At 41.4% G+C, this 26,708-nt stretch overlaps 1 protein-coding gene across 2 annotated transcripts; it reads left to right on the top strand.

Moving 5' to 3' along the window:
* The first annotated feature begins 973 nt into the window (after positions 1-973).
* LOC147180939 (uncharacterized) lies at positions 974-14,487 on the top strand. Of its 2 annotated transcripts, none has more exons than XM_086097899.1 (3): positions 974-1,327; positions 9,661-9,958; positions 12,408-14,487. In XM_086097899.1, exons 2-3 carry the CDS (start codon positions 9,688-9,690, stop codon positions 12,836-12,838), a joined length of 702 nt encoding a protein of 233 aa, XP_085954025.1. In that variant the 5' UTR covers positions 974-1,327; positions 9,661-9,687; the 3' UTR covers positions 12,839-14,487. The 2 variants fall into 2 exon arrangements, with proteins under 2 accessions (XP_085954025.1, XP_085954109.1); XM_086097983.1 differs by lacking the exon at positions 974-1,327 and adding an exon at positions 4,990-5,054.
* The last annotated feature ends 12,221 nt before the right edge of the window (positions 14,488-26,708 follow it).

Genomic DNA, 26,708 nt, shown 5'->3' with positions numbered 1-26,708 from the left:
TTCTGGAAGGCTTTGGAGGAATTCCAACAACCCGATGGCGCCAAAGCCTGGAAGTTGATGGCTAAGCTGGAGGTCAAACTGGGTGACTTGTCGGGCAGTCAGGCAGACCATCACGAATGTTTAAGCATGGAGATTGTTTAGACATGGAAATTGTTGTTTATCGGCTTCCCTGACCACTTTTTGAGAGCTTGGAAAGTTGACTCCACCACAAATGGTGGCATTTTTTTCCAAACCCGTTGAAGACCATGCCTCCTCCATCAGTTGACTTGAAAATAAAAGTCTTGTAGGAAGCTGAGGAGCAAGCGACATTAAATCTATTACAAATTGTGATATATAAAAAAGTAAGCGATTCCAGACCCGTCGATGTGTTTACCTCTGTGTTCTCCTGAGGTGAAGGGACACATTTTCTTGAAGGCTTTAGAGGCATTCCAACACCCCGTTACCTGCGATCTTTGCAGTTGATGACTTGGTCTTAGCAAGGTGACTCGTCGGGCAGTCTGGCAGCCCATCACGAAAGTTTAGACGTGGAGATTGTTGTTTATCAGCTTCCCTGCCCACCTGGTTTGCGGATCTTCTTTAGGACTGTTTATTTTCTTACGGCCCTTGAACAAAACACCCGACCATCTGTGCCCAAAAAGAAAAGCACTACCCGTTGAGGCGCTTTCATCGTTAGATTCCATTATCACGGAATGCCTCTGCTGTGATAATTTCATCTAAGTGGGTTTAGGCTTGTCTTAGTGGCGTTAAAACCTATTGTGAACTTTCCTAATTCCCCTTAAAAGATTGCGGCGGACCCCGCCGCCCCCCTCCTACTCCGAGCCCGACTCTCTCGCCGAGCAGAAGGTGAATGTAAAGCCCTCGTTCGCGCCGGGCCAAAGCATCCTCGAGGAGCCGCGGCCCCGAGGGAGATTATCATGTCGGGGGTAATCCGAGGAGGAGGAGGAGGAGCAACAGTTGGAGCGGCCGGGGGGAGGCGAGCAAAGGCAGGCAGATATGTACGCCGCTCCACTTCCACCGTCTCACAGCTGCGGACGAGATGCTGATGCCGACCACCTTCCAAACTTTTCCCCCCCGCGCGGATCCGCTCGGAGAACTATGAAAGTCCCAGGAATGCCGATTTGGATCTTTCCCGCAAAGGAGTGCGAGTGATAAAAAAGGAAAAGAGGCGAAAAGGGCTCGAATCAAGTCCGGACAGCTCCCTCTCCGGAGGGTGCAGCCGAGTCGGGATGCGCGTTCCTCACCCGTCAAGACGGTGATGGACTTTCCTGGTGGAGGTCAGCCTGAGACAAACGCCACGCAGCTAAATCTGGATTAGCCGGCCCGAACGGTAAGGACGCCGCATCTCCTTTTGTCGGCCTTAAGCCGGCCGAGCTTATGGCCGAGGCGTTTTGGTTTTGCACCCCGGCGAGGCCCAGCGCACGCCGGGTTTGATCCCAATCGCCGCAGGAAACCTCCACTCGGACGACTCTTGTCATGGAATGCCGCTGACGCAATTTTACGTTCTCTCGCATCCCACTTATGTTTTGAAGCCATTTTTGGCCCATCGTCATCATGTTTAGCTCGTTAGCGCGGAACCATTTTTGGTTCACGGCATGCGTGCATGCAAACAGCAGAACCACGTGATTTTTCTGAGCCACTTCAGCAGAGAAAAATAATGCGAATCACAAAGCTTTTTAAATGTATTGAAAATTCCAAAATTACGTCAGTTAGCTCAAACTTTTAAGTTTATTTAGTTATCTTATAAAGCAAAAGGAAATGATACAAGACATAAAAGTGATGTCTCAAATATGAATTATTTTGGAATAAAACTGTTTGTTTACTTTATTTACGTCATTTAAACTAAATGTTACAATTTGGACTTTTCCAACTCTGGGGACGCATTACACATTTAAATTACGTAATTTATTGTATAAAACACTCACAAAAAAAAGAGAAAATCTGAAAAAACACAAATGTTAATGTTGTTGAATACATATAACGAAAAAGTTGAGGTTAGGTTTAGAGTTAGCATTTCGTTTGACACATTTAGTTCAGCTGCAAAAATAACATCTAACTCTGTTAAGTTATTTCTTATGAATACAAATAAATATTTTCCAAATAATTAAATAAAAAGACAATTGTACTAAAAACGTTACTATTATTTATGTATTACATCAAATTAAGCATTTCATTTCTGGCATTTATTTAAAGTGCACCAATTATTATGGGAATTCAAAACACTGAAATTTTGTTTGAACTTGAATAGAAAATAGGTCATAAATTAGGACAATAAAAAAAAACAATCAACATAAAATAGATATTCTTACAAACATTTAGTCAATAAATACAATATACACTATGACTCAAATAAAATGCAATAGAAATGGGAAACATTCTACACAAATAAAATATATAACTGAAAATAACAAATCAAGCTTGTTAAAAATAAAACATTGAAATTACAAAAAACAATGACATGGTCCAATTTCTCATTCATAAATGTTGCACAGCGTTGAAATGGTGGAGTTTGATTGCGTGTGATCGCACTCATCCACGACTAATGGCACGTCGTCCCATCCACGCCTCCACTAAATCACACAGTTGACAAGTTCAAGTGTGAGAAAAAGTGAAGGGAAGGAGCCGACGCTTCCTTGCTTGCTTCGACCTCCGCAGCAGAAAGTTATTTTTGTTTTTCAAGCTCGTAAGCAGGCAAAATGTCATCATATTTCCTCACGCCGTTCCTTTAGCCGTTCGGTGCGACCGTCCAACCCGGCGCGAGTCCGTCTGCGACAAAATCACTTTTCCACGTCGGTTTTGCAATAAAAGCAACATTTGCTCTCGTTTGTGTGCAACTTTCGCTAACAAGCAGCAGCCGCGCTCCAAACATACCGCTGACTCAAGCGCAAGGCTTAATTTAGAACAGCCAATCTAGCCCCAGTTTATCCACTTTATTTCAGAGACTGACCTCGGAGCCAAAGTGGGCTGCTTCAGACCCGTCCAGGCACTCGCTTCCTCATTCTTCTGACTTGAAAAGTCTTGTAGAAAGGCAAGGTTATGCTGACTTTTGTGTCGAAAGGTTGAAAATGTTGGCATGCATCAAAGTGAGCGGCTTCAGACCCGTCGAGGCATTTACTTCCTTGTTCTTCAGATTTGAGAATTAAAGTAGAGTAGGAAGATGAAGAACAAATCAACTTTTTGGCTCCTGTCAAAATGCTTGTGTGCTCATGTTCTTGATCTGTCCAAAACTCCAGTAGGAAGATAACAAATACACATTTCGGAAAGTTAGAAAATTTGAATATAACGAAATCAAATAGTGTTAGCTCCAGACCCGTTGAGGCACTCGCTTCCTCATTCTTCTGACTTAAAAGGTAGAAAGGCAAGGTTATACTGACTTTAGTGTAGAAAGGTTGAAAATGTTGGGATGCATCAAAGTGAGCGGCCTCAGGCATTTACTTCCTTGTTCTTCAGACTTGAAAAGACTAGAGTAGGAAGATAATGATGAATCAACTTTTTGACTCTTGTCAAAATGCTTGTGTCCTCATTTTCCAGACCTGTCCAGGCGCCTGCTTCCTTGTTCTCTAAACTTGAAAAGAAAACTTTAGTCGGTACTAGGAAGACAACAAATATACATTTTGAAGGTTAGAAAATTTAAATTTAACGAAATCAAATCTCCAGACCATGTCCTTGTTATCTAAATTTTAAAAGTCTAGTAGATAAAGAACCAACCAAATTTTGGGAAGGTAAGTAGGAAATGGTGGTTTAGCTTCAGACCCATCGAGGTGCTCTCGTCCTCATTCTCCAGGCCTGTCAAAGTGTCCACTTCCTTGTTGTCCAGAGCTGAAAAGAAAAGTGTCGTAGAGAGATAACGATCCAACCAACTTTTTGATTGATTAAACAGATTAAATTGATTGAAAATGATGGTATAGCTCCACACCCGTTGAGACGCTCGTTTATTCATTCGCTGACTTGAAAAAATAAGTTTTGTAGAAAAATGAGGAGCCAAATCTTTGGAAGGTTAAACAGTTAAGTCTACCATAAAAATTAAAAAAAATCTGGCTCCAGACCCATTGAGGCATTTGCTTCCTTGTTCTCCTGACTTGAAGTATATCTTTGGAAGATTGGAACGTTTAATTGAATTAAAGTGACAGCCTCCAGACCCATCTAGGTGCTCGTGTGCTCGTTCTTCAGACCCATTGAGGAGCTTGCTTGAACATTCTCCAGACCTACAAAGTCTTGTGGGAAGACGGAAAAAGAAAAGCTGACTCAAGCCCTCAGTTTCATTTAGATTGACCAATACAGCAGTGGAAGATCTATTTTGATTTGATGGCTCCAGACCTGTCAATGCATTTGCCTTTTTGTTAACCAAACATGCCATATAGGAAGGTGACGAGTCAACTTTATAGAAGTTTAGGAAGTTAAATTCATCACAAACGGTGATGCACCAAATTGAGTGACCTCAGAGCTATCGAGGCACTCCTTTCCCATTCTCCGATTTTTAGGAGATTAAAAGACTGAATCTGACACAAATTGTCACGCGGCTCCAGACCCGACATGGCACCTCCCACTTAAAATTGCATTGTTGGCTAGTAGATGACAACATGTGAACTGCTTCCCCAGATGATTCAAGCAGTCGCGCTTGACCCTTCGTTTAGAACAGCCAGTTCTGTTTTAGGATATCCACTTTATTAGAGAACCTCTACAGACCCGTTGAGGCATCTCATGAATAAAGCAAGATCTTGCAAGGACGGTGTTGGTGCTCTAGTGCTGAGTTGAAGCTGGCTGTCTGCTGGATTAACACACACACACACACACACACACACACACACCCACACACACACACACACACACACACACACACACACACACACACACACACACACAAACACATGCACGCACGCCAAGTGTATCTAAAGGAAAGGCCTGGGCGGTTCCGCCAGGTGTTCACCCACGTGACAGCAGATAAAGCCGACTGCAAGCATTAGTGCTAATCCCGCCCTGATCTTTGGAATATGTCCCTGTTACCTCTGCGAGCACTCTGCTCCTGGCCCACCTGCCGCCGACTCGGGAGGCCAAAGGTAAGACCACGCCTCCCGGCGGGAGCCCCTATTGAATTTTTTACACACGACGGCGCACAGTGGGTGCAAATCTCGCCTCTCGTTTGTTTACAGCGCTGTCGTAATCTTCCGCGTCTTGATGACGGGCCGAAGTGCACGGCGCGTTCAAACCCAACGCTTCGCGGGTCTCATATCAAGAGCCATTATGTAAAGTGGATTATCAGGTGTTATGCGACGGGGAGCGTGCAGCGTCTGACTTTGTGGTCACGTCACATGACCCGGGGAAGTCACGGTCGTAAAAAAAAAAAAAAAAAGCCGCTATCTCCTCCACACAAAGAGACGCTTCATAGCCGACCTTCAGAAGCGTCTTCATGTCACTTCGGTGCCTCATCTTCCTCCAGGCGGCTCGGCACTCGCCCAATTATTCCTCGTTAATCGTACGCCCGACGGATAATGGCATCTTTGAGCGCCCCCAACAAGAGGATTCCTTTTTTCGCGGTGCCCTAAACGCCTCATGCGTCAGGAATGGCGTTAAAACGGCAAAAGAAAAGGACGGCCTCGGAAGTGGCGTGTGAGCGCCGAGTGATGCTGTCACCGAGCCAAAATGCAGACCGAAGATATGAATGGAAGACTTTATTTAGGTTTGCACGCTCGTGTCACGTTTGGGTGCGTTTGTAAGTGACGTGTTCCAAATGGACGCACATCACACGCTGCAGAAACACGTCACGTGCCTGAGTCACAAAGGGAAGGAAAAACTTTCATTTGGAAATGTAGGATGGATTGGAACATTTTAGTCAATAAAAGTGTTTCTTTTGCATTTTGTTGTGGAGAAAAATAGCTTTTTAAATGAAATGTTTTTTCACCTGCATTGGCTGGCAACCAGTTCAGGGTGTACCCCGCCTACTGCCCGAAGCCAGCTGGGATAGGCTCCAGCACCCTGCGACCCTTGTGAGGACAAGTAGTTGAGAAAATGGATGGATGGATGTTTTTCACACCAAAAAATTATTTTTTTACTGTATTTAAAAAAAATACAAATTAAAAACTGTTGCTAAGTATTTAATGTACATGTGATTCTTTTTTCTTTCTCTTTTTTTTTTTTAAAAAAAATACAAATAATTTAGTTTGCTAAAAGTATTTCATTTTTATTTTTCTTGTAAAACATTTTGCAAGCGTCTAAAATGTTTTACGGCCTAATGTTTTATTATTCAAATGCTGAGATAGGCTCCAGCGCGCCCGTTCCCCTTGTGACAATAGGCGGTTCAGAGAATGAATATTGAAATAATAAAACAAAAAAAATTATATATTTTATTATATCTAAATTTCCTCTTTCTAAACTTCTGCACTGTAATTTATAGACATTTACTTCTTCAATGTTTGGCTGATAAATTTATTATAATAATATTTAAATATATTAAATATTACTTATATATTAAATATTTACATAAATTCTTAAAAACATTTTTTTTTTAATATTTGTACTGTAAAAATATATTTTTAATACAAATCCCGAATATTTAAAAAATGTGTCTCTTCTAAGTATTTTAGTAAATATTTATATTTCGTATATTATTTCTCACTTTCTGTGTTGCAAAGTTTTTCAAATAAATTGAATTTATATAACAAATCTCAAATTGTTGTGCTTACCCCCCAAGATTGGGTTGTTTAGAGGGTTATTTATCCACTTTTTGGGTTGAATGAATATTCCAAAAAGTTGTGTTAGTCCTTTTTTGAGCCATATTGGGATAGTTTTGACCCAACTTTTTAAAGGTAGAGTGACATTTTTGTTGCAGTTTGTAAACACAACATACCAAACTGCCGAACCTCCCATCGGGCTCACACTCACTGCTTTCTCGACAGCAACTCAGCCCAGCTTACTAGCATGTCGCTAAATTAGCATGCCGCTAATTAGCAGGCTAACACTCTGTGTTTGGCACTTACCTGTTTAACAGCAAGCAGGCAAACTGTGCGTCACTCAACAACAGGGCTCAGGGCTCGGAAGCTCCTGTTTCATTAAGCTGTTTCTTAAAAGGCTTACCAAGCATGTTTATCTTTATTTATCCAATATTTGAAAGCTATATGATATTGTTAAAACCCATTTGAATGCAAATAAAGGGCTTCCGTTCATTTCATTCATTTAGTATGCCTTGACGGCCTTGGCAAATCAGCTCCCTTTGGCAATACACCATCCCGCTCTGTGATTGGCTGGAGGGAAAACGTTGAGTCTCCGCGCAGAACAACCCCGGTCAGGTCAACGGGGTATATGCCACAGAAGAGGCGGGACTTCCGACTTCCAGGTTGCGAGTGTGTAGTGTAACAGGGATGACAGGAAAGCAGTCTGATTGGATGCTAAATCAGTGCTTTGATCTTCCCGTGATGGCGGTCGTCATCACGTTTAATGCCCACCAGCTTGTTTTGATCTCCTCACAGAAAAAGTCCAGAAATAGACTTTTTTATTTGTTTGTTTATTTGACATTTGTTTCGAACTAACAGGGGCCAGGGTGGTATTAGCATTCTTATCATTCTTGGCTGAGTTTTCACGGTCAGCCTCAAACACGCTAAACGATCCTCGGAGACTGTCGGTGGTTCCACACGTGCTTCTCAGCGAAACACGCACACAAAATGAGCGCTTTTCTCCATATTTTCCTGCGTTTGTTTTGTTTCGAGGGCCTCGTCGGTTTCTTTTATTTTTTTTGCCAATGGCTTTTCCTGCTGCTTCCTCTCCTTTTCCTCCCGGGGTTCCTCCTTCCTCATCCTTCCTCATCCTCCCGGCCGGTCGGCGTGCTGGCAAACATCAGTGCCGCTTCTCCGGAAGCCGAGCGCTCATCCGTGTCGTTGTCTGTCAGCCCTCATTCCGGAAAAAAAACACTTTTTGGTACACCTTCTCTCGGGTTGGCGTTGTAACTTGCAACTGCACTGCACAACACTCAGAGCTGTTTCAAATAATGACGACTCTTGAGTAAAGCGACCAAAATAAAGAGGTGCCTTGAGATACAAGTGGGCCGTCATTCGGACTATTTTTTGTTTGGTTTGACTTGCGAGCGCAGACTTGACCTTCGATATGTTTTAACATTTTGTTACATGTTTCCCATCTAGAAATAGTTTTACGCTTTCAAACTGGAAGCTAAGTGAATGAACATGCCTGTTACATTAGCATCAATGCTAGCGCTAACACAACATGACGAATCCTGGCTGGTCCACAAATTAAACGATCTGCCAAAAAATAAGTGATAACAGGTCACGGAGGCAATTCTCCTTGTTACATGCAAGTGTAGCATTAGCATGATTCCTAAGGCCTCACATCATTTACATATGCTTTAATGGCAATTTTCCGCATGTATGTGTCAATGTGTGCTACATAGACATGTGTGAACACAATCCAGTCTGGAAAAACACTTTAAGGGCCAGTCTGGATTTGCTGTTAGATACTGACAGACAGTTACTAGTTTCCGGCTCAAGGGAAATGATTTTTAAAAAATGTTTTTGCAAGTGACATGATAAGAAAAATGTGAAGCCGTAAGTGCACAAAAAAACATGACTGATGGCGATTGTGAAAGGTGGGCTAGAAAAAGATTTTTTTTTTATGTTTAATGTCTTGAACAGCTAATTAAAAAACATGTTTACGTATGTATAAGGCCTCGAGGCTTAAAGGTTTACGAAGCATTCAACCAACCTGCCTTCACTCCCCCCCTTCTCTCCCTCCTTGGGCATGACTGAAATGTTGGGAGTCGCTCACGCTACATTCCCAGGTGTCGCCAAGTGAGAGTAAGATGAAAACCAGGAAGAAGTGGAATTGTGGGAACAAACTGTAAACACTGCACCCAAATGCAAACCCTCAACCCCATTCGTAACCCAAACCAGAGGACACTTTAAGAGGGAATGTTCATCTCTCTTCCACTTCTTCCTTTTTTTTTTTGAGGGGGGGGATTGATCCAACCAAAGGAGGTTTACAAGCCTACTTACCACGCCCACTTTCTGCCACGACAGGCGAAACAATAGTGGTTTATTATTTTACCTAACCCCAAACCTGGGCCAAAGTCCAACATCAACTTTACCACAACCCGACCTTGCCTAAAACAACTCCACCAAAAGATTAACCCCAACCATACAACCAAACCGAAGCCCTTTAACCTCTTAACCTCAAACCTTTACTCAGACTCTTATCCTGACAAAGACCAACCCTCACTCTACCTGGACCCAACACCAACCCTTGCCAACCATAACCACAAACATAAAGACACTAAGTCTACCCAACCCTTACCCAAATTCTCACACCTTAGACCAACCCTAACACCAACCTAACCCTTTACAATTTACACAATCACCAGACCCAAAGATGAACCTGAACTCTACCAATCCCAACCCTGAACACTGAGCATAACCTTAACGCAACGCCTTACACAAATTCTCGCCCCTTTATTAACACCTAACACAATGAATTACGGGTTGTCATTGACAAGTAGATATTTTTTTGTGTGTGTGATGATGATGGTGGAGTGACCCGAACCTCATGAAATGTGCTTTCTGCATGGGTTGCAAATTTATGAAAATGAAAGCAGGCACACAACCCTATTGTTGCATTCTTTTGCCCCATGAGTGATGGTTTGCATTTTTCTTCTTCTCTTGCCAGCGTCTCAATGCTCCTCCACGCTCTAAGATGAAGTTATGGAAAAGTGCTACTTTTGCCTGCATGCTCTGTGGCGCCGCCCTGTCTATCATCCTCATTAGAAACATGGACACCCCCGCTGGAACCCCAAAAGCAAAGACCAAACACCAAGCCTCATCTTCCTCCTCATCCTCATCCTCATTCTCCTCTCGGCATCCGCCATTCTCAGGAACTCCGTCCTCCTCGCCAGCGGCCACCTGGTCCGGGGATCTTCATCGGAGGACGCGATCAACAGACAACGTGAACTCACTACTCTCAGAGTGTAAGACCCACCTTCACTATCACCATCATCATCATCATGCAGCTAACTGCTAATGCTAATGTGTTAGACGGGGTGCATAAACGTGTTACGCAACCCTGAACCAAAACCCTCCATCCCTCTATTTTCTTATCTAGACCATTTATCCTCACGTGAGTTGCGATTGATCTTGAACATATGGACAAACAACCATTCGCACCCGCATTCACAACTAAGGATAATTTAGAGTTTTCAATGGACCTGTTTTTGCAAAGTGGGAGGAAGCAGAAGCACCTGGGGAAAAAAACAGCTCAAGCACAGGGAGCACATACAAAGGCCAAAAGGTGTATTTGAATCGCCAACCTCAGAACTGTGAGGCAGATGTGCTAACCACTCCGCTGCTGTGTCGCCCATGAGCACCACCCTACACATGATCCTAAACTCTAACTTTAATCCAACCCCGAAAACCAAACACAACCCTAATCCCCCATCTCAAACCTTACCCTAACCTCACCTGACCCCTAAATCAAATCCAATGCACTACACAAAGTGCATAAACGTTTAAAAGCTATGCTACATGACATCACGCTACAAGCAGTCACCGCAGCACGTTCGAGCAGGTTTTAATGTCTTGCAATAATCTGCAGGCAATTAACGCCTCGTAGTTTATGCTTCCTTCACAAACTTGTACACAAGTTATTTTTATGAAGAAACCTTCCACACTGCAGGGTACAACAAATTAAATCACTATCAACATCAAGGTGGTAGTCAACAGGAAAATTTGTTCACAATTCGAACCTGTGCCAGAGCAACAAGTGGCCAAGTCTGAAGAAAGTCTTCAGTCACAATTTGAATATAATAATTGAGGCATTACGGCTGACAGGGTCATCATAATACTCCTAAACCTTACCCAGAAAGACCACAAACCCTAAACGTAACCCTAACCTCTAAACAACTAAATGTAATTAAATTTCTTACGCCAACCTCAAACTCTTTACCCTAACCCTTTCATGTAACCCCAACTCAATAACCAACTCCAACTCAAACTGTGAACCCAACCCTAACAAAACACCAACGGCTCCTAAATTTACCAATAGCCCAAATGCTACACATTAACTCTCAACCAAAGCCTAAATTCAACCCTAAACCTATTCACAACCTTTAGCCCTTAAACATAACACAAACCCTTAGCCTAAAACCTCAACTCAAACCCCCCCGAACCTAATCTAACCAAAATCCAAACTTAATACTAACCCCAATTCAAACTAATATCACAACACAACAGAGTCAGTCAGTAATGTGCTACATTTACTCCATGACATGAAATTAATCGAGTTCTGGGATAAATGGACTATATGCCACGGAGGAGGCGGGACTTCCCACTTCCGGGTTTTCACCCATCAACTTTGTTTCCGTTTCCGGTTTGTGACGTGTGGGCCGCGTCCCAGTACCTGCGCTTCCGCCTTTGTGCCCCTCGGTTGCGCGCTTTCCGTCGACGGGTGCGAGGCTGCGAGTGTGTAGTGTCTGTCTCAGTGTCCGAAGAATTTCAGATAGCCGAGACGCGCTCCCGCTCACCGGCGTTTGGGGGGCTCAGGGGTGGGGGTGCGAGTGTTGGAACGCGGCCAGCAATGGCCGGAAACGGCGCTGATGTGTAAAACCCGGAAGTCGGAAGTCCGTGGCATCTACTCCATTGTATTTACTGTAATAGTTTTAGACCCCTGTTACAAAGAGCTACATTAAACCTGCTACTTATTTGTATCAACGCTTAATGCTTGTGCGGTTTATTTATTTATTTATTTAGTGTATCAGTTAGAGGTCTGCCTTAAGTGCTGTCACATGACTCCGTTTCACAGATCCAACACAACTGCTAGCGATGTTGTGCCATTTAAAAAAATGAATGGAGCCAAGGCAGTCACATGACCGCGCACAAACTCTCCTCGGACCAACACACAAGCAAAATTTTCTATTTACGTGACCCCTGGCAGAAACAATGGAGGGTTTTCTCGGCATGCGGCTCGCAGTCTGAAGAGGCACAACACCCCCTGGCCGCCCGTTTAATGTTTGTCTAACTATGACGAAGAATCTGAGAAAATACGTACCCCTGCCTGGTGAGCCGATTGTGCTGGTTCACAGGTATAAACAAAGAAAATTAATTTAAAACCATTTCTTGTGGCTGAATTTGCTGAGATTATTTGACTTTATAAATGTTTAATTTTTGTTATCCTGATGTTAGTGCTGTCAAAGTTAAAGCGTTAACTAATTAATTAATCACAAAAAAATCAACATCAACAATAACTCCAACTAAACCTAACCCTACACTCAACACCTAAACATCACAACCACAAACGAAACCCCGATTGTATCTCAACCCTAACTTTCCAAACCCAAGCCAACACCTTGTCGGAGTTATTTTATTCAAACACAACTTTGACATCCAACCAACTCTTCTGTCCTTCTGGCATCTCCCCCCCAGTGTCCATGATGTTCCAGAGCTTCACAGAAGGTGAGCTTCAGCACATGGTGGGGACTCTACTGGACGGCAAGCGTCGGAAAAACCGCGATCAAAGCCAGACCCGAAGGACTAAAAGAGCGCGGCGGGCCAAGCCGTGCTCAGTAAGGGAACTGGAGCTGACGGTGAGCGAGCTGGGCCTGGGGTACGACAGCGACGAGACGGTGATGCTGCGCTACTGCAGCGGCAAGTGCACGGCGCAGAGGCGCAACTACGACATCACCATGGAGCACATGATGAGGACAGGCTTCCGGAAGAAGGGTCGCAAGGACAAGGTGGGCAACGGCCCCTGCTGCCGGCCCACCGCCTTCGAGAAGGACTTCTCCTTCCTGGATAACCGCAGCCGCTACCACACCATACAGAACATTTCAGCCAAGTATTGCGGCTGCGTATGACCTCGCTCGGGGGAAGACGCTCTTCTTCATGCTGCTCGAAGCTCTTCCAACATGGAATACAAACTCAAGATCAGGAATATGTTCAGAAGGATAACAAGTCAACGGACCAGCGGGCAGGCAGTGACTGCAATCCACATTTTTGTATTATCTTTTCTATCTGTGTAGTAACACTGTAAAAAAAGAAGAAGAAAAAACCGGTTTCACAGCTCTGTAGCGGCATTACGTGCGTGATGTGTTGTCGTAGTACTGTGTGACTAATGCTGAGTCACGGTCCGAGTAGGCCGACGCTGTCACGACATTTCACGCTCTGACCGCAGTCCAAATAGCTTGAGCAACATTGGCGCAAAGCTGCCGGCAAAATCAGACAACACACTATATGCTAACATCGGCAGCAGACGTTAGCTTCTTTTTTGACACATCACCTTGCAATCATCTCGAATCAAAATCAAATGAACATTGAAAATCATCAGGAACTCCAAGTCGAACCTAGAATTCTATTGATTCTTCAACATATCTGACACAAGATGGCTGAAGTGGTTAGAAATGACATGTACACGTGAAGTCGCCAGGAAGCTAAAGTCTACCACAGGATGACCAAAGTTGTCCTTGATGACATTTTCACTTTTTACAACTTTTGACAAATTTTGCCAACAGACCGACCAGGATTATTTATTACCCCATCCCAGACTCAAGATGGCCATAGTATCTAAACCCTAATCCTTACACCCACTGTTGTGACAATCCTAATCCTAATCAAACCCAAAACCTAAAACCAGTCCTGGCCAAGCCTAAACCCTAATCCCAACACTAAACCTTGATCCCTAAAATGAGCCGTACCAAATCCCAAATTGCAGTCACGTTACTTCACGTTCGAAAGGCAAAGTCAACTTGTTCTCATCACAGCTCATCCCTCACGTTTTTTCTTTATCTGAGCAAGAAGCACATCGTTTTGAATCTTTGGGTTTCAATGTATTTCCTTCGTTCATCTCTCAGTGTTTAATTTATTTAGCCGAGCAAGAATCTATTGACTTTGAGTCATATCCGATCCAGTGTACACGGGTTCTCAGGAAAAGTCAACTTTTGTTTTTTCTATAAGTGCTCGTTCCTCAACCTAATGGATTTCCTCATCCGAGCAAGAATGTATTCATGTCAAGTCATATCGAAGTCAGTTGATGCTAAGTTCAGCGGCAAAGTCCATATTTGTTGTAACCACTCCTCAAGCCACTTTATTTCTTTAGCTGAGCAAGAGTCTGTTGATTTTCAAATCATTTCCGCGTTCGTCGACGTTCGGTTTCAAGCAAAGTCACATACAGTTTTTCCTGTCGTTGCTTGTTCCTATTTTATTTCTTTAGCTGAGCAAGACTCTATTGATTTTAAACCATATCAAAGGCATACATGTGCAACCCAGCAGAGTCTAAATATTATTTTAATCTTATATACACAAGGGGAGTACTTGTAAGAGAACAACTTGCTGGAACAAGAGACTTGTGTGTTTTTGACACTGATCATGGAGCGAGAGAGCAAAGAGGATTTGGAGTGCAGATGACATCGAAGGAATGTGCCGCAGAAACAATTAAAAACAATTCGGGCCTCCCCGTTACAAGTGCATGACTCATTCGCTTGGCAACAATTAAAAGAATAACACGGGGGGGGGGGGGGGGGGGGAAGGAAGAGTGAAAGAAAGATGCTGTCCAGACTTGTCGGTCTCGCCTCCACCGAACGACTGTTCGCTTCGGGTTTTGTTGTCTCTCGCGTTCTCACGAGTCTCGCTGCACACGAGCGTTGTTGGGAATTGTTACGGCTTTTTTTTTTCTTTTTTTTTGGGGATGTTCCCATTGTGTCTGCATCAGACCCACACAAACCGCAATCCTCCAGATGACATAATCACAACATGGACGCTAAGTCACCTTATAAGTGTAATTAAAGTCATAAATTAACTATCGCGCTCATTGTATGAAATCTTCTGTGGGGAAATGTATGTTTTTTTGTTTTGCTTCGTGCATGTTACTGACTGCAGTGTTATTCCACAGGAAAGTCTATTGTTGATGAATTCTGTCACTATAATCTATTTGACTCCAATGTTATTTATTGTCTTTTGCGTAGATGACTATAAGGCCCACAAGGCCTCCTTGCATGCATTCATGAACACAGTGGCTCTCTTAAACAGGGATGGGGAACCCCTTTGTCATTGTCTCCCAATCCTAATCCCAACCCTTAACCATAACACCAAACAACCTTAACCCCAATCTCAAGCGATTCCTAAAATCGTATCCCTTTTCCAAACTTTGACGCCCACTGCACACCAAGCAATACGGCAGAAAACATACCAGGCGATTGACGCTCACGCTGCATCACTGCATTTCGAAAACACAGACTCTCCACGCTTTGCTTTTAACCAAAGGTACTCGCAAGGAAAAATTATCATTAACCCTAGTTAGTTAGTAGAGAGGATACAGAACAGGCACCTGAAGTATAATGAGTTACAATTGACTAACAACTTGCACACACAAAAAACAACAACCTGATGATTTGCTTAGATCACACACACCTTGCGACAGTCTAGTCAGGATGAACCCGCATTCTTTTCCCTAAACCTAACCCTAAAACTCAAACCCTAACCTTAACCCTTATTGAAGCTAATTCTAATCCAAACCCCACGACAACAACCCAAGTCCTCCTGAACCCTTCTACCAATCCTAACCGTCAAGTTATTCAAGGCCAATCAAATATATACATTTGTGAAGTTTTTACATACAAAAGCTTCCCCACCCCTGCGCTACAGAGTCACAGCCACTTTTTTTTTTTAAACACTTTCCCCCAAACCAAACACTTTAATTATCCTTCTGCGCAAAACCCTTGTAATAACAATTTAAAACAAAAGCCTCTCAAGTATCCGTCTGATTGCAAACCTTCTGGATGTAATTTGCGGATGTTTACACCAGCGGATCTTTAAAGTAATCCGAACCGTTGGTTGTTTGCGCTCATCCCTAAAATTCTCGCCGCCATCCAAAGACCCGTCACAAGCCCACTCAGCTTTGTTGTTGCGAACGGTGAAGGGTCACCTTTTGCCCTCTTGTGTGCTTTTTGTGTTTTGAAACGGGCAGTGCATCGTTATTGTAGTTGATATTGTATATTTATTTGGGAAGTAAATTATGGTTCTGCGTATTTATTTAGTTTACATACACATACACCCAGACAAGCTTGTTCTCATGAAGCAACTGTGCCAAACCAATGTTTGTTATCGTTCTATACTGACTGCTGAATAAACATCATTTCACAGGTAGCCATGCTGTGCCGTGATCATTTATACCAAATGTTACATCATGGCACACTTGCTCAAAATAGGTGCTCTACAAATGACTCAGTCGCATCTAACTCACTGACTCGCCTGGCAAAAGCCAACTTGATCATGCGAACCACTCAAAGGAGTTCTTCACTTGATCAATCTGGGAAGGGTTCAGATTGCTGGAAATCAGCAGGCTCGGTACGAGATGGATTCTCAGGGGCTTGTCAAGAATTCAGCTCGCAGGCAAGGTGACTCACTGACATTTTCCCAGTTGTCGTTGTCAGAACCGAATAAAGGGATGTCATACAAACCAAGGTCAAGCAATTCCACAAAAAAATGTTGTCATGCGTGTTCGGTTTCATCAGTGAATTTGGATTGACTTTTTGGGTGTGTTATGTTGCTGAGCATGAAAACGTTGCGCGACGCTAAAGCACACGCAACGGCGGCACAACTCCCGTCTTGACTTTTGCGCGCTGCAGATATTTGGACTTGTTATGACAGGAGAATGTAATTGCCATCAACAATTCCTGACACATTCCGAGAAAGCGTCGATGAAAGCGTGTCATGCTGAGTGACGTGCATGCGGATCGGTTGACGTGGCAACCAGGTTGATGCCAGCCGGGGTTGCCTGCGAGCTGTTCTCTCTGTTGCTGGGGAGACCAAATAACAGCTTGCTTTGGTTTACCACGAGAAGTTGATTCCGAGTGACAATATGTGGGAGATATGTTGAAGTTATGTTGCCTACAATACACCTGAAAAAAGTTGTATTTTAAAAGAAAAGTATATTTTGGAGAAATATATATTTTCTATAAAATATTGATATAGTTTTTAGGGGGGGAAGTAATATGTTTGTAGGGGGGAGGAATCATAAATTTTTGAGGGGAAAGTAGATTGGGAAGTAAAAAATAATTGCCCATATATTGAAAAATAATATAAGAAAAAATCCCCCAAAAGTTCAACATTTGTAAGATAAAAGGCAAAGGCAAATCATTTAAATGAGTAATTTTTAAATGATTTTTTTTTTTGAAAAACAAAATGTTGTTTATTTTCAAATTTATAGAAAAACATTCCTACAAAATTTGCAGTAATTTTTTCAAGAAAGAAAAGCTATTTTGTTTTTGTGGTAAAAGGCAATTACAACAACAAAAAAAGTTTAATATTGTTGAGGGGGAAAAAAGCTTGTTTATTTTTTAGATTTTTTGTGTGTACTTTGCGTGTGTGTGTACTTTCTAAAAAATAATAATAAAAAAACAGACGTGGATTTTCAAGGAAAAAAAGTCGGTTTTTAAAAAGCTCTGCATTTTTTTAATGTAGAAGTTTTATGCCTATACAGTATTTTTGAAAAAAAGCATTTTCAAGATTTTTATCCCCACCAAAAATTTGTAGATTTTGAAGAAAAAAGAAAATCATTTTGTATTTTCAAGAAAAAAAATGTTTTTGCTGTTTATTTTAAAATATATATTTTTTGTTTTAATCTCCAAAAGTTGTACAAACTCAATAAGTTGGGATGTTGTGTCCAAAATGAATACAAACAGGATACAATGATTTGCAAATCATGTTCAACCCACTATAAAGACAAGATATTTCATGTTTAGCAAATAATCATTAATTTGGAATGTTATGGCTGCAACATGTTCCCAAAAAATCTGGGACCGGGTCATGTTTACCACTGTGTTACATCACTTTTTTTTTTTTAACTAAATAAACGTTAGAAAATAAATAAACGTTTATGAACTGAATACAGTAATTGTTGAAGCTTTATAGGTGGAATTATTTCCCATTCTTTAACTTAATGTACAGCTTCAGCTGTTTAACAGTCCATCGTCTCATATTTTATGCTTCATAATGCGCCACACATTTTCATTTCAATGGAAGACAGGTGTGGACTGCAGGCAGGCCAGTCTAGTACCCGCGCTCTTTTCCTACGAAGCCACGCATTGTATTGCTGAAATGAGCAGAGACGTCCACGAAAAAGACGTTGCTTGGATGGCAGCATATGGCACTCTCCTCCACAAGCGCACCAAAGTGTACTCGTTAGTGATTGCAGATTGTGATTGTGGGTGGGTCACCCCCGACCCAAATGATGGATGGTTCCATTTGAGTGAAGAAAAGAGAAAAAGCGGAGGCCACCTCTCAGCGAGACACTGACGTCGCTGCCGCCGCGGGCCACCATCCGCTTCGGTCTACTCATGTTGTCACATCCAACATGGAGTCCACCACGCCTCCTCCCTGTCATCACACCTCCCCACTTGCAATAAAATCAACTATGTCAAGAATGTACCCTCCTTCCACTTACAGGAAGAAGAGCGGCAAAGACGTATCAACTGTATTTTTTGATGTCATTTCCAGACTGTGTGTGGGTCTCAGCGCACCCCCGAAAAAAAAAGCATTAAAATGTTTATAACAGCTGTGACTTTCTTTTGCCTCGGAGATAAACAGTTATTTCCGCTCGCCGACGACCGGTGCCGTCAATGTGAAAACAACACCAGCGCTTTGGAGCCAAACAAGAGTTATAAAAAATAGAATTAGTGTTCTAATATCCAAGCAATTTTGCCCCATAACAAAGAATGAACTGGTGTTTTGTTTTTTTCAGGAGCAAATGGCTTTTGCCCCCTAACTGTCCATTGCGGTCAGAAATGTCCTTTTTGTGGCAAAACCAAACCAGTGCATCGTCTGTTGGGCCTTTTCAAGATGGAGTTGATGTTAGTCTCCCACTTCAAGTCCTAAGAGATTGTGATTGCCAGGAACTTGAAGGTCTTGATGGTTGACACAGGGCAGCTGTGACGGAGGATGCTTCCTGAAGTCCACGATCATCTCTGCAGTCTTGAGTGCCAAGTTGTGTTGGCCACACCAGCGCACCAGCTGCTCCACTTCCTGTCCACATGCAGACTCATCACCATCGTTGGTGAAGCCGATGACATGGTGTCATCTGCAAACTTCAGGAGCTTGACAGATGGCAGCGTTGAGGTGCCGTCGTTGGCAACGGAGAGAGGACACAAACACAAGCGTGTTGGAACCAGGACACCCTTGGCCGCGGTTCAACTTTGTGGTAGGATGGGGAAAAAAATTGTATTTTGGGTTGTATATTTTCCAAGCAGAAATATATTTTATTTTATATATATTTTCAGGAAAAAAGTAATTTTTTTTAGAAAAGTGTTGTTTATTTTTTTATTTAAAAAAAAGAGGAAATTTTCATGAAAAAAAAGCTGTATATTTTTATGAACACAAACCAAAAAAATCATACTACTACTGTATTCATTCTTACAGAAAAACATGATTTTTTTTCTTTAAAAAAAATTCAGGTTTTTCTGAAGAATTTTATATTTTCAATATTCTTTTCTAGAGAAAAAAGGTCTATATTTTTCCACAAAAAAATCACGTAAAAAAAAAAGTCCTATTTTTGAGAAAAGTGCTGTTTATTTTCTTTTTCTTTTTTAAAGGAGGAAAATCTGTATATTAACAGGAAAACAGTTTTTTTTACATTTGTATTTTATTATTCTTATTGGCAAGAAAAACTGCTTTAAAAAAAAGTTTTTTAAAGGGGAAAAAACGTTTTGTTTTTTTAAAGAAAAAAAAGAGGAAGAAAAAATGTCCTATATTACGGAAGCGTATTGCATTCACTTGGTGAAAAAAAAACTTTTTGGGGTTGCTTTGTTTTTTTGAGTATTTTTCTTTTATTTTCTGTTTTTCAGAATATTTTTTTCAAAAAAAAAAATTCTGTCAAAAAAATATTCAGAAAAACAGGAGGAACAATTATTCAGAAAAACAGGGGGGAAAAATATTCAAAAAAACAACACTCCCCCCAAAAAATTTGTTAGAAAAACAGGACTTTTTTTTTTCAAGTGAATGCAATACACTTCCGTATTATATTTATGAGGGAAAAAAATAATTTTTTCACTAAAAAGTCCTATCTTCATGATTTTCCCCCAAGAAAAAGTAATACATTGACTAGAAATAAAATCATGTTTTAAAGAAAAAATATATATACTGTATATATATTCAAGAAAATATTTGGATTCTTTAGACGCACATTGAGCCGCTGGTGTATTGGATGAATTTACTTTTGAGGCACCTTTTTTTTTTTTTCAGAAATGTTGGTCAAACTTTAGCATCAGCTTGGTAGAAACTTTAACTAACCGTACTGTCCTTATTGTAACGAGCAGCAAGAAACTTTTATATACACATTTTTAAGATTTATTTGTGGCCACAAATTCCAAGAGGAAAGTCTACTCACTGCAGGACACGATGAAGTCAGCATAAACAAGACATTTCTTATTAACTGCACTGGCAAGATGTACAATAAACACAACAGACGCGCGCGCACGCACACACACCACTATTGTGGGGGCTACGTTGACAACAGTCCCATGGTGACTTGGAATGATCCCAAGAGTCAGAACCACAGCAGGTGTTCCTCCTCATTGTGAGTGTTGTAATATTAATAACAATAATACATACTAATAATAATGAAGTGACTGCTTTACAGCCTCGCGGTGTAATTACATGTGTTGGATTTATAGCCCAAGCTTTTAGGGAGAAGGCGTCAGCGCGCAGACGCATCACTCGCGGGAGACATTTTACACAGCGTCTCGCCAGATGTGTCCTCCCTCCCTCCCTCTATCCCAGCACACACTTACCACTTAACGCTTATCAACAACCAGTCATTAACAACAATAATAAGTCTGACTGGACACCAGCGCTGCTTTTGGCTCATGACAGGAAATGAGGGAAAGTTGTTAAATTCCTCTGTGTGTGGGGGGGGGGGGGCAGTCAGTTTCACTGAGCAACATGAAATTTGGTTGGTGTGTCTATCTTTGGTAGACCCACAAAAAAATCCAAAGGATTCATGTCAATAAATGCACAAGAAGTCTGCCTTTTTGGTTTGAAGCGACCATTTTACATTAGGTTCATTTTGGTGAAAATTTCCGCTTGGTAGCATAGGCCTTTAGTAAATTTTTTGAGAGAGCTCACTATTGTTCATTCGGTCATTTTTTGTATGTGTGTGTGAATGAACCATTCAGAATCAGTAGTTTCTTGTCTTTGAAGGTTTAAAGTTGCGAGGTTCAAAATGAATCAGGTTCCTGATTTGGTATTAAAAAAAGTCAGTATACAAACATAGTGACTGTCACTGATACGAGCTTTTAGCGCTACTTGAAGTTAACCCGCTAGCATCTTGGTGTGGCTAGCTTTTCAAATCAATGGCGATCAGTGGCTGAAGATGCAGTGACAACAATCAGTTTAGCTGCTAAAATAAAAGGTCTAAGCCAGAGGAAGCTTTGTTATGACGTTGCTTAACTTGAAAAGAATGGCTTCCATTCTGCGAGAGCGTCGCGTGCGTGTCTTTGAGGCACAGGGGAGGCTCTGTGTTCTGGCTTTGATGTCCTGCCATCTTTGTGGCGCTTCCAGCAAAACACAGGCAACTGCATAGACATTTTAAGTTCATGGGTCTTGCAGTCGACTTGTATCGTTCCGCTTCGTGTCCGTTTCTGTTTCCCGTCTGGTTTTGTGCTCCATTGTGCCTCCAAAAGATCTTGAAAACAACAACTGTTGGTTTTGATGATAATTCGTTCCAGGCCGTCACTAACAATGTGAATGAAGGGACGTTGACAAGGCACAATTGTGAGGTATGCACACACACACACACACACACACAAAGGTTTGCTTTACTATCTTTGTGGAGCCATCTCATTGACATAATCCTAGTCCCTTCCCCTAACCCCAACCATCAAAAATTTTTGCCAACCCCTAACCTCAACCATAACCCAAATCAAACCTATACTCTAAAAACAAATCTTGACCCTCAAAAAGAGGTATAAACTTGTGGGGACCAACAAAATGGCCCCACATGGACGGATGGGCCCCACAACTCTGAGAAATTCCGAAATGTTGGCCCACTATGTAACAAAAACAAGACCACAAACACACACACACACACACACACACACACATGTTTGGTTTACTATCTTTGTGGGGCCATGTCATTGACATAATCCTAGCCCCTTCCCCCAGCCATCAAATATGATTGCCTCGCCCTATTCTTTACCCTAACCTCAACCATAACCCAATTCAGACCTAAACTCTAAAATCAAGTCTTGACCCTCAAAAAGAGGTTTGGACTCATGGAGACCACCAAAATGTCCCCACAAGGACACGTTATACCCACAATGATAGTAAAAACCCAGAAAATGGTCCCCATGATGTAATATAAACCCGCACACACACACACACACTACATTTTCACATGATCATTTATTATAAAAAACACATGATTGACATTTAACCCTCCCCACGAGTCAAACAGGGATTTGTCTTTTTGGCAAGTAAGGATCGAGTCTTAAATCAAATGTGGCATAGACATGGACATTGTTTGTCACTCGGCGGCGCCCCCTGGTGAAATGAGGAGAATAAACAGGTTTCAAACGACTTAAGCGGGATACAGAACTACAGCTAGGTCTGGTGCCAAAAGTGAAAAATGATGAGCCGTTGACACGCCTGTAAAATTAGTATGAATAGCTAAAAATTTAACTATACCCCAAACTATGATCTGAGAACACTTTAATATAATTTCAAACAAAAAGCTGAAAAGACTTCTGTAATCTGACATTTGACCTTAGCTACCTCACGCTTACATCACTTTAAAAATAAGAACAGTAAACTCTGAAGTAGGAAGATCAGTCAAGCGGATAATGCTTTACTAAACTATCTAATTGGTGACATCATATTAATTAGCCCATTTGCCGGTGACATTGTATTTAGTTAAAACGATCGGGGAATGTGAAGTCGACTTTCCTGGAGCTTCTTCTCCAGACAGACGGATCGGGAAGGACTTTTATTTGCTCCTTTTAAGGAAGCGAATGACTCAGCGCGGAACCATCAGTTAGCCTTTATGGGGGCGATCGAGTTCTCGCTTTCATCATTTTCTTTTACTTGAGCTTTGACGCAGCACCTGTTGTTAAAACCCGAGCCTGCTCGGGAGTGTGTGACTGACTTGTGCACAAATTCCAGCTCCCCCTTATAGCGGTCCCATAAATCCTCCTTGTAACTTTTAAAAACCAAGTTGTTGTTGTTGTTTTTTTAATCAGACTTTGTGGCCTATCTCAGGTAACGCTGCTTCACCACTGAGTCGGAACGCGCCACAGCTGACTGCACACCTGAGGAGAAGTTGGTAATTGGTTGCAATTTGTACTCAATTCAAACAGTGCTACAGAGACACTAAACACCCGCCCCCCATATTAGGCGCTTGTCAGTGTGACATGATGACGCATGCCTGAAGCTTGTCCAAAGTTGTTGTTTTTTTAGCTGCACATGCAAACGGGCTTTTATGTTGCAATGACTTCCACCTGGTGGGAAGTGCTGGAATGTTCTTAAATTGTGAATTTCATGCAACTCAGCGGTCGGTGCATTTGGGATACTTCATTAATAAGAAATAATCATCTCTTTTATTTCAGTAATATTTTCATTCTTAACAATAGCGAAATATCCCAAATGCTTTTTATTCACTACTTTTAATTATAGTCAAGGTGAGTCAAGCCATCTTTCGGTGAGGCATATGGCGTCCATTTTGACTCAAGTTTAGGTTAAAAAAAAGCATGTACATTTATACATATAAATTAGAGCTGTCAAACAATATTTTTTTTTATTCAGATTAATCACATCTTATAATTTTGATTAATCACGATTAATGGCTTAATCAAAAAGGCTTTTTTAGCCCCACACCCCCCGCCAAATTTAAAGAGCACCTGGCATGTGTCAATTTTTTTTCAACATTTAATGTTATGAGGACGTCTTCAAAAAATGTATCCACTGCACATGCTCAACCTCCTCTTTTTCTAATCAGTTAATTACTTGCATAATTTAAAATGGGAAAAAATTACCCCAATAGTTTGACAAGAACAAAAATTCATTAACCAAGCGCCACCCCGCCCCTCCTAAAACATTTATTAAATGCTTTACTTTAATGCATGTAGTTATTTGGTTTATTACTAAAATACAACCTGTGCTACCTTTAACGTAACCATCCGCTGTCAAGGTAAAGGATCTGAGGTCAGAATTAATAGTGTGATTAATATGCATTAATACAATATTTTTTTGTGATTATTTAATTACTTAAAGCTTGCCATTGACAGCCCTAACATAAATACCAAGTCCAGCCATATCTCAAGTCTGCAGGGCCGGTGATTGTCATGGTGACAAGACGTTCTGTTACAATGGCTAAAAATAAAAAAAAAAGGTGATGTTGATGTGACGTGAAAAACATCTAAAGCCAAAAGAGAAATCTCACTTTTGCCACTTTGCCACACTGTTTCACGATGGTAACCTCGCCAGCCAAATTGATAATTGTGATTCACTCGAGGGAGTTCTTCACACATCTGGTACTTGATGAGGCAGACCCGTTCGGGAAAGGCGGGGCTTGTTGTACAATACTTCGAGCTGATTGAACGATGCAGCATCTTGTACCGCTCCCTCTGAACTTTTTTCGATCGGACCAATCAGGCGTTGTTTAGGCAAGACGAAACCAATAAGCGCCAATGGCGGGGAGAAACAAACACACCGTACAGACAAATGGATGCTGCAATTAATTATGTTCTCGCAGAATTACTCACCGTTTCCTTGTTGAATTTGAACTGCGAGAGGAGTTTCGTGCATTTGTATCTGTTTTTTTGCATCCGTTGCCTTGATTGGTCAAAACATAATGTGCCAAAAGATGTATTCGCAGGAGTTTGGGAACTCACAAATACCGCGAGAACTCATCTTGCTGGCAAGGTTATCACAATGTGTCGTTTTTAGTCAAAAACTTGCAAAATCTGAACGGAGCACCCAAAACAGCCAAGCTCAGAAGACAGTTTTTACTGAGTCTCGTGTCACTCATTAACATGAAGATTATTATTACACACATGGACAAAATTGTTGTTAGCCCTGTTTATGAAAGAAAACCCCACAATAGTCAATGAAATCACTTGAAACTTAAAAGTAACAATATATTTTATTTATTTTGTATTTTTTTAAATATTTAAAGTTAAACAATCAAAAGCAGCCATTACTTTTGAATTGGCGTTCAACAGAATTATTATTATTATTTTTAAAACAGGCCTGGACAAAAATAATGGTACCTATATAAAAGATTGAAAATAATTTGACCAGACTCAGGTGTGTGACATCACAGGTATCTTCAAACTCATGATCAGTCAGTCTGCCTATTTACAGGATGACAGAGTCAATGTAATTGTTGGTGACATGGCGTGTACCTCACTGAACATGGACGACAGAAAGCGAAGGATAGTTTTCTCAGGAGATTAGAAATAATATTATAGACATGCATGTTAAAGGTAAAGGCTATATATAAGACCAGCTTCAAAGAGCTTAATGTTCCTGTGACAACAGTGGCACAGCCGCAAGACAAAAATGAATGATACATTGAAGAGAGGAATTGTTTGAATGGTATTCAAAGAGCCCAGAATAACCTCCAAAGAAATTAAAGGTGAACTCGAAGGCCAAGGTACATCAGTGTTGATCGAACCACTCGTTTGAGCCAAAGGACCACTGTTGAAAGCAAAAAATAAAAAATAAATACGAAAAAGCAAGACTGGAATTTATGGAAATGATAAATTCATGCCACAAAGCCTTTGGGAGAATGTCCTTTGTACAGATGAGACAAAACTGGGACATTTTGGTAAGGCACATCAACTCTTTGTTCAAAGACACAAGATGAATCATATAAGAAAAATAACACTATCCCTATTGTGAAAAAAAATGGAGGCTCGGTTATGTTCTGGGGTTGCTTTGCTCCATATGGCACAGGGTTTCTTCAGTCTGTGCAAGGTATAACGAAATCTCAAGAGCATTCTGGAGAGAAATGTGATGCCTGGAGTCACAAAGTTTGGTCTCAGGCGCAGGTCATCGGTCTTCCATTAGGATAATGACCCAAAACACACAGCTGAAAAAATTGGACTGTTCTGAAATGGCCTTCTATGAGCACAGATCTGAATCCCATTGAACATCTGTGGAAGGAGCTGAAATACGCCATCACAATCTGGAGACGACACAAGGAGTGGGCCAGAATACCTGTTGACAGGTGCACAAGTGTCGTTGACAGTTACATAAATGGTTTGATTGCAGTGATTGCCTCAAAAGGTCGTGCAACAAAATATTACGCTATCATTTTGGTCCAGGCCTGTTTCATTAGTTTTTTTGGTTTAAACATTTTTTAACGAATAATTTCAGTGATCATTGTAGGTTTTTCTTTCATTGGGGGAACCAACAATTAAATCACGTTTGGAAAACATTTATGGCAGAGGTTTATTTTGTAAAGGAGGGTGAGGAAGAACGAGGGACCAGGAGTTGGTGATGAGAAAAAAAAATGGTGCTCCATTAAATGATATATTCAAAAATGTACATGACCCTTAAAGGGGGGGGGGGAGGGATGGTACAGTTCTCACGCCAATGGTTCCACACGCACACAATTTCATTCCAACATGTTTTCCAAAATGTAAATAAAAATATAAACAGTAAAGCCCTGGGATGTTTTAAAGAAATGCATAAGATTACATGCAGGATGATTGACAGTTGAATTTGTCAAAAAAAAAA

This window comes from Leptonotus elevatus, chromosome 1 (genome assembly GCF_054856555.1).
Source record: "Leptonotus elevatus isolate MCC_2025b chromosome 1, RoL_Lele_1.0, whole genome shotgun sequence".
Lineage (NCBI taxonomy): Eukaryota > Metazoa > Chordata > Actinopteri > Syngnathiformes > Syngnathidae > Leptonotus > Leptonotus elevatus.
This window is presented reverse-complemented; position numbering and strand designations above follow the sequence as displayed.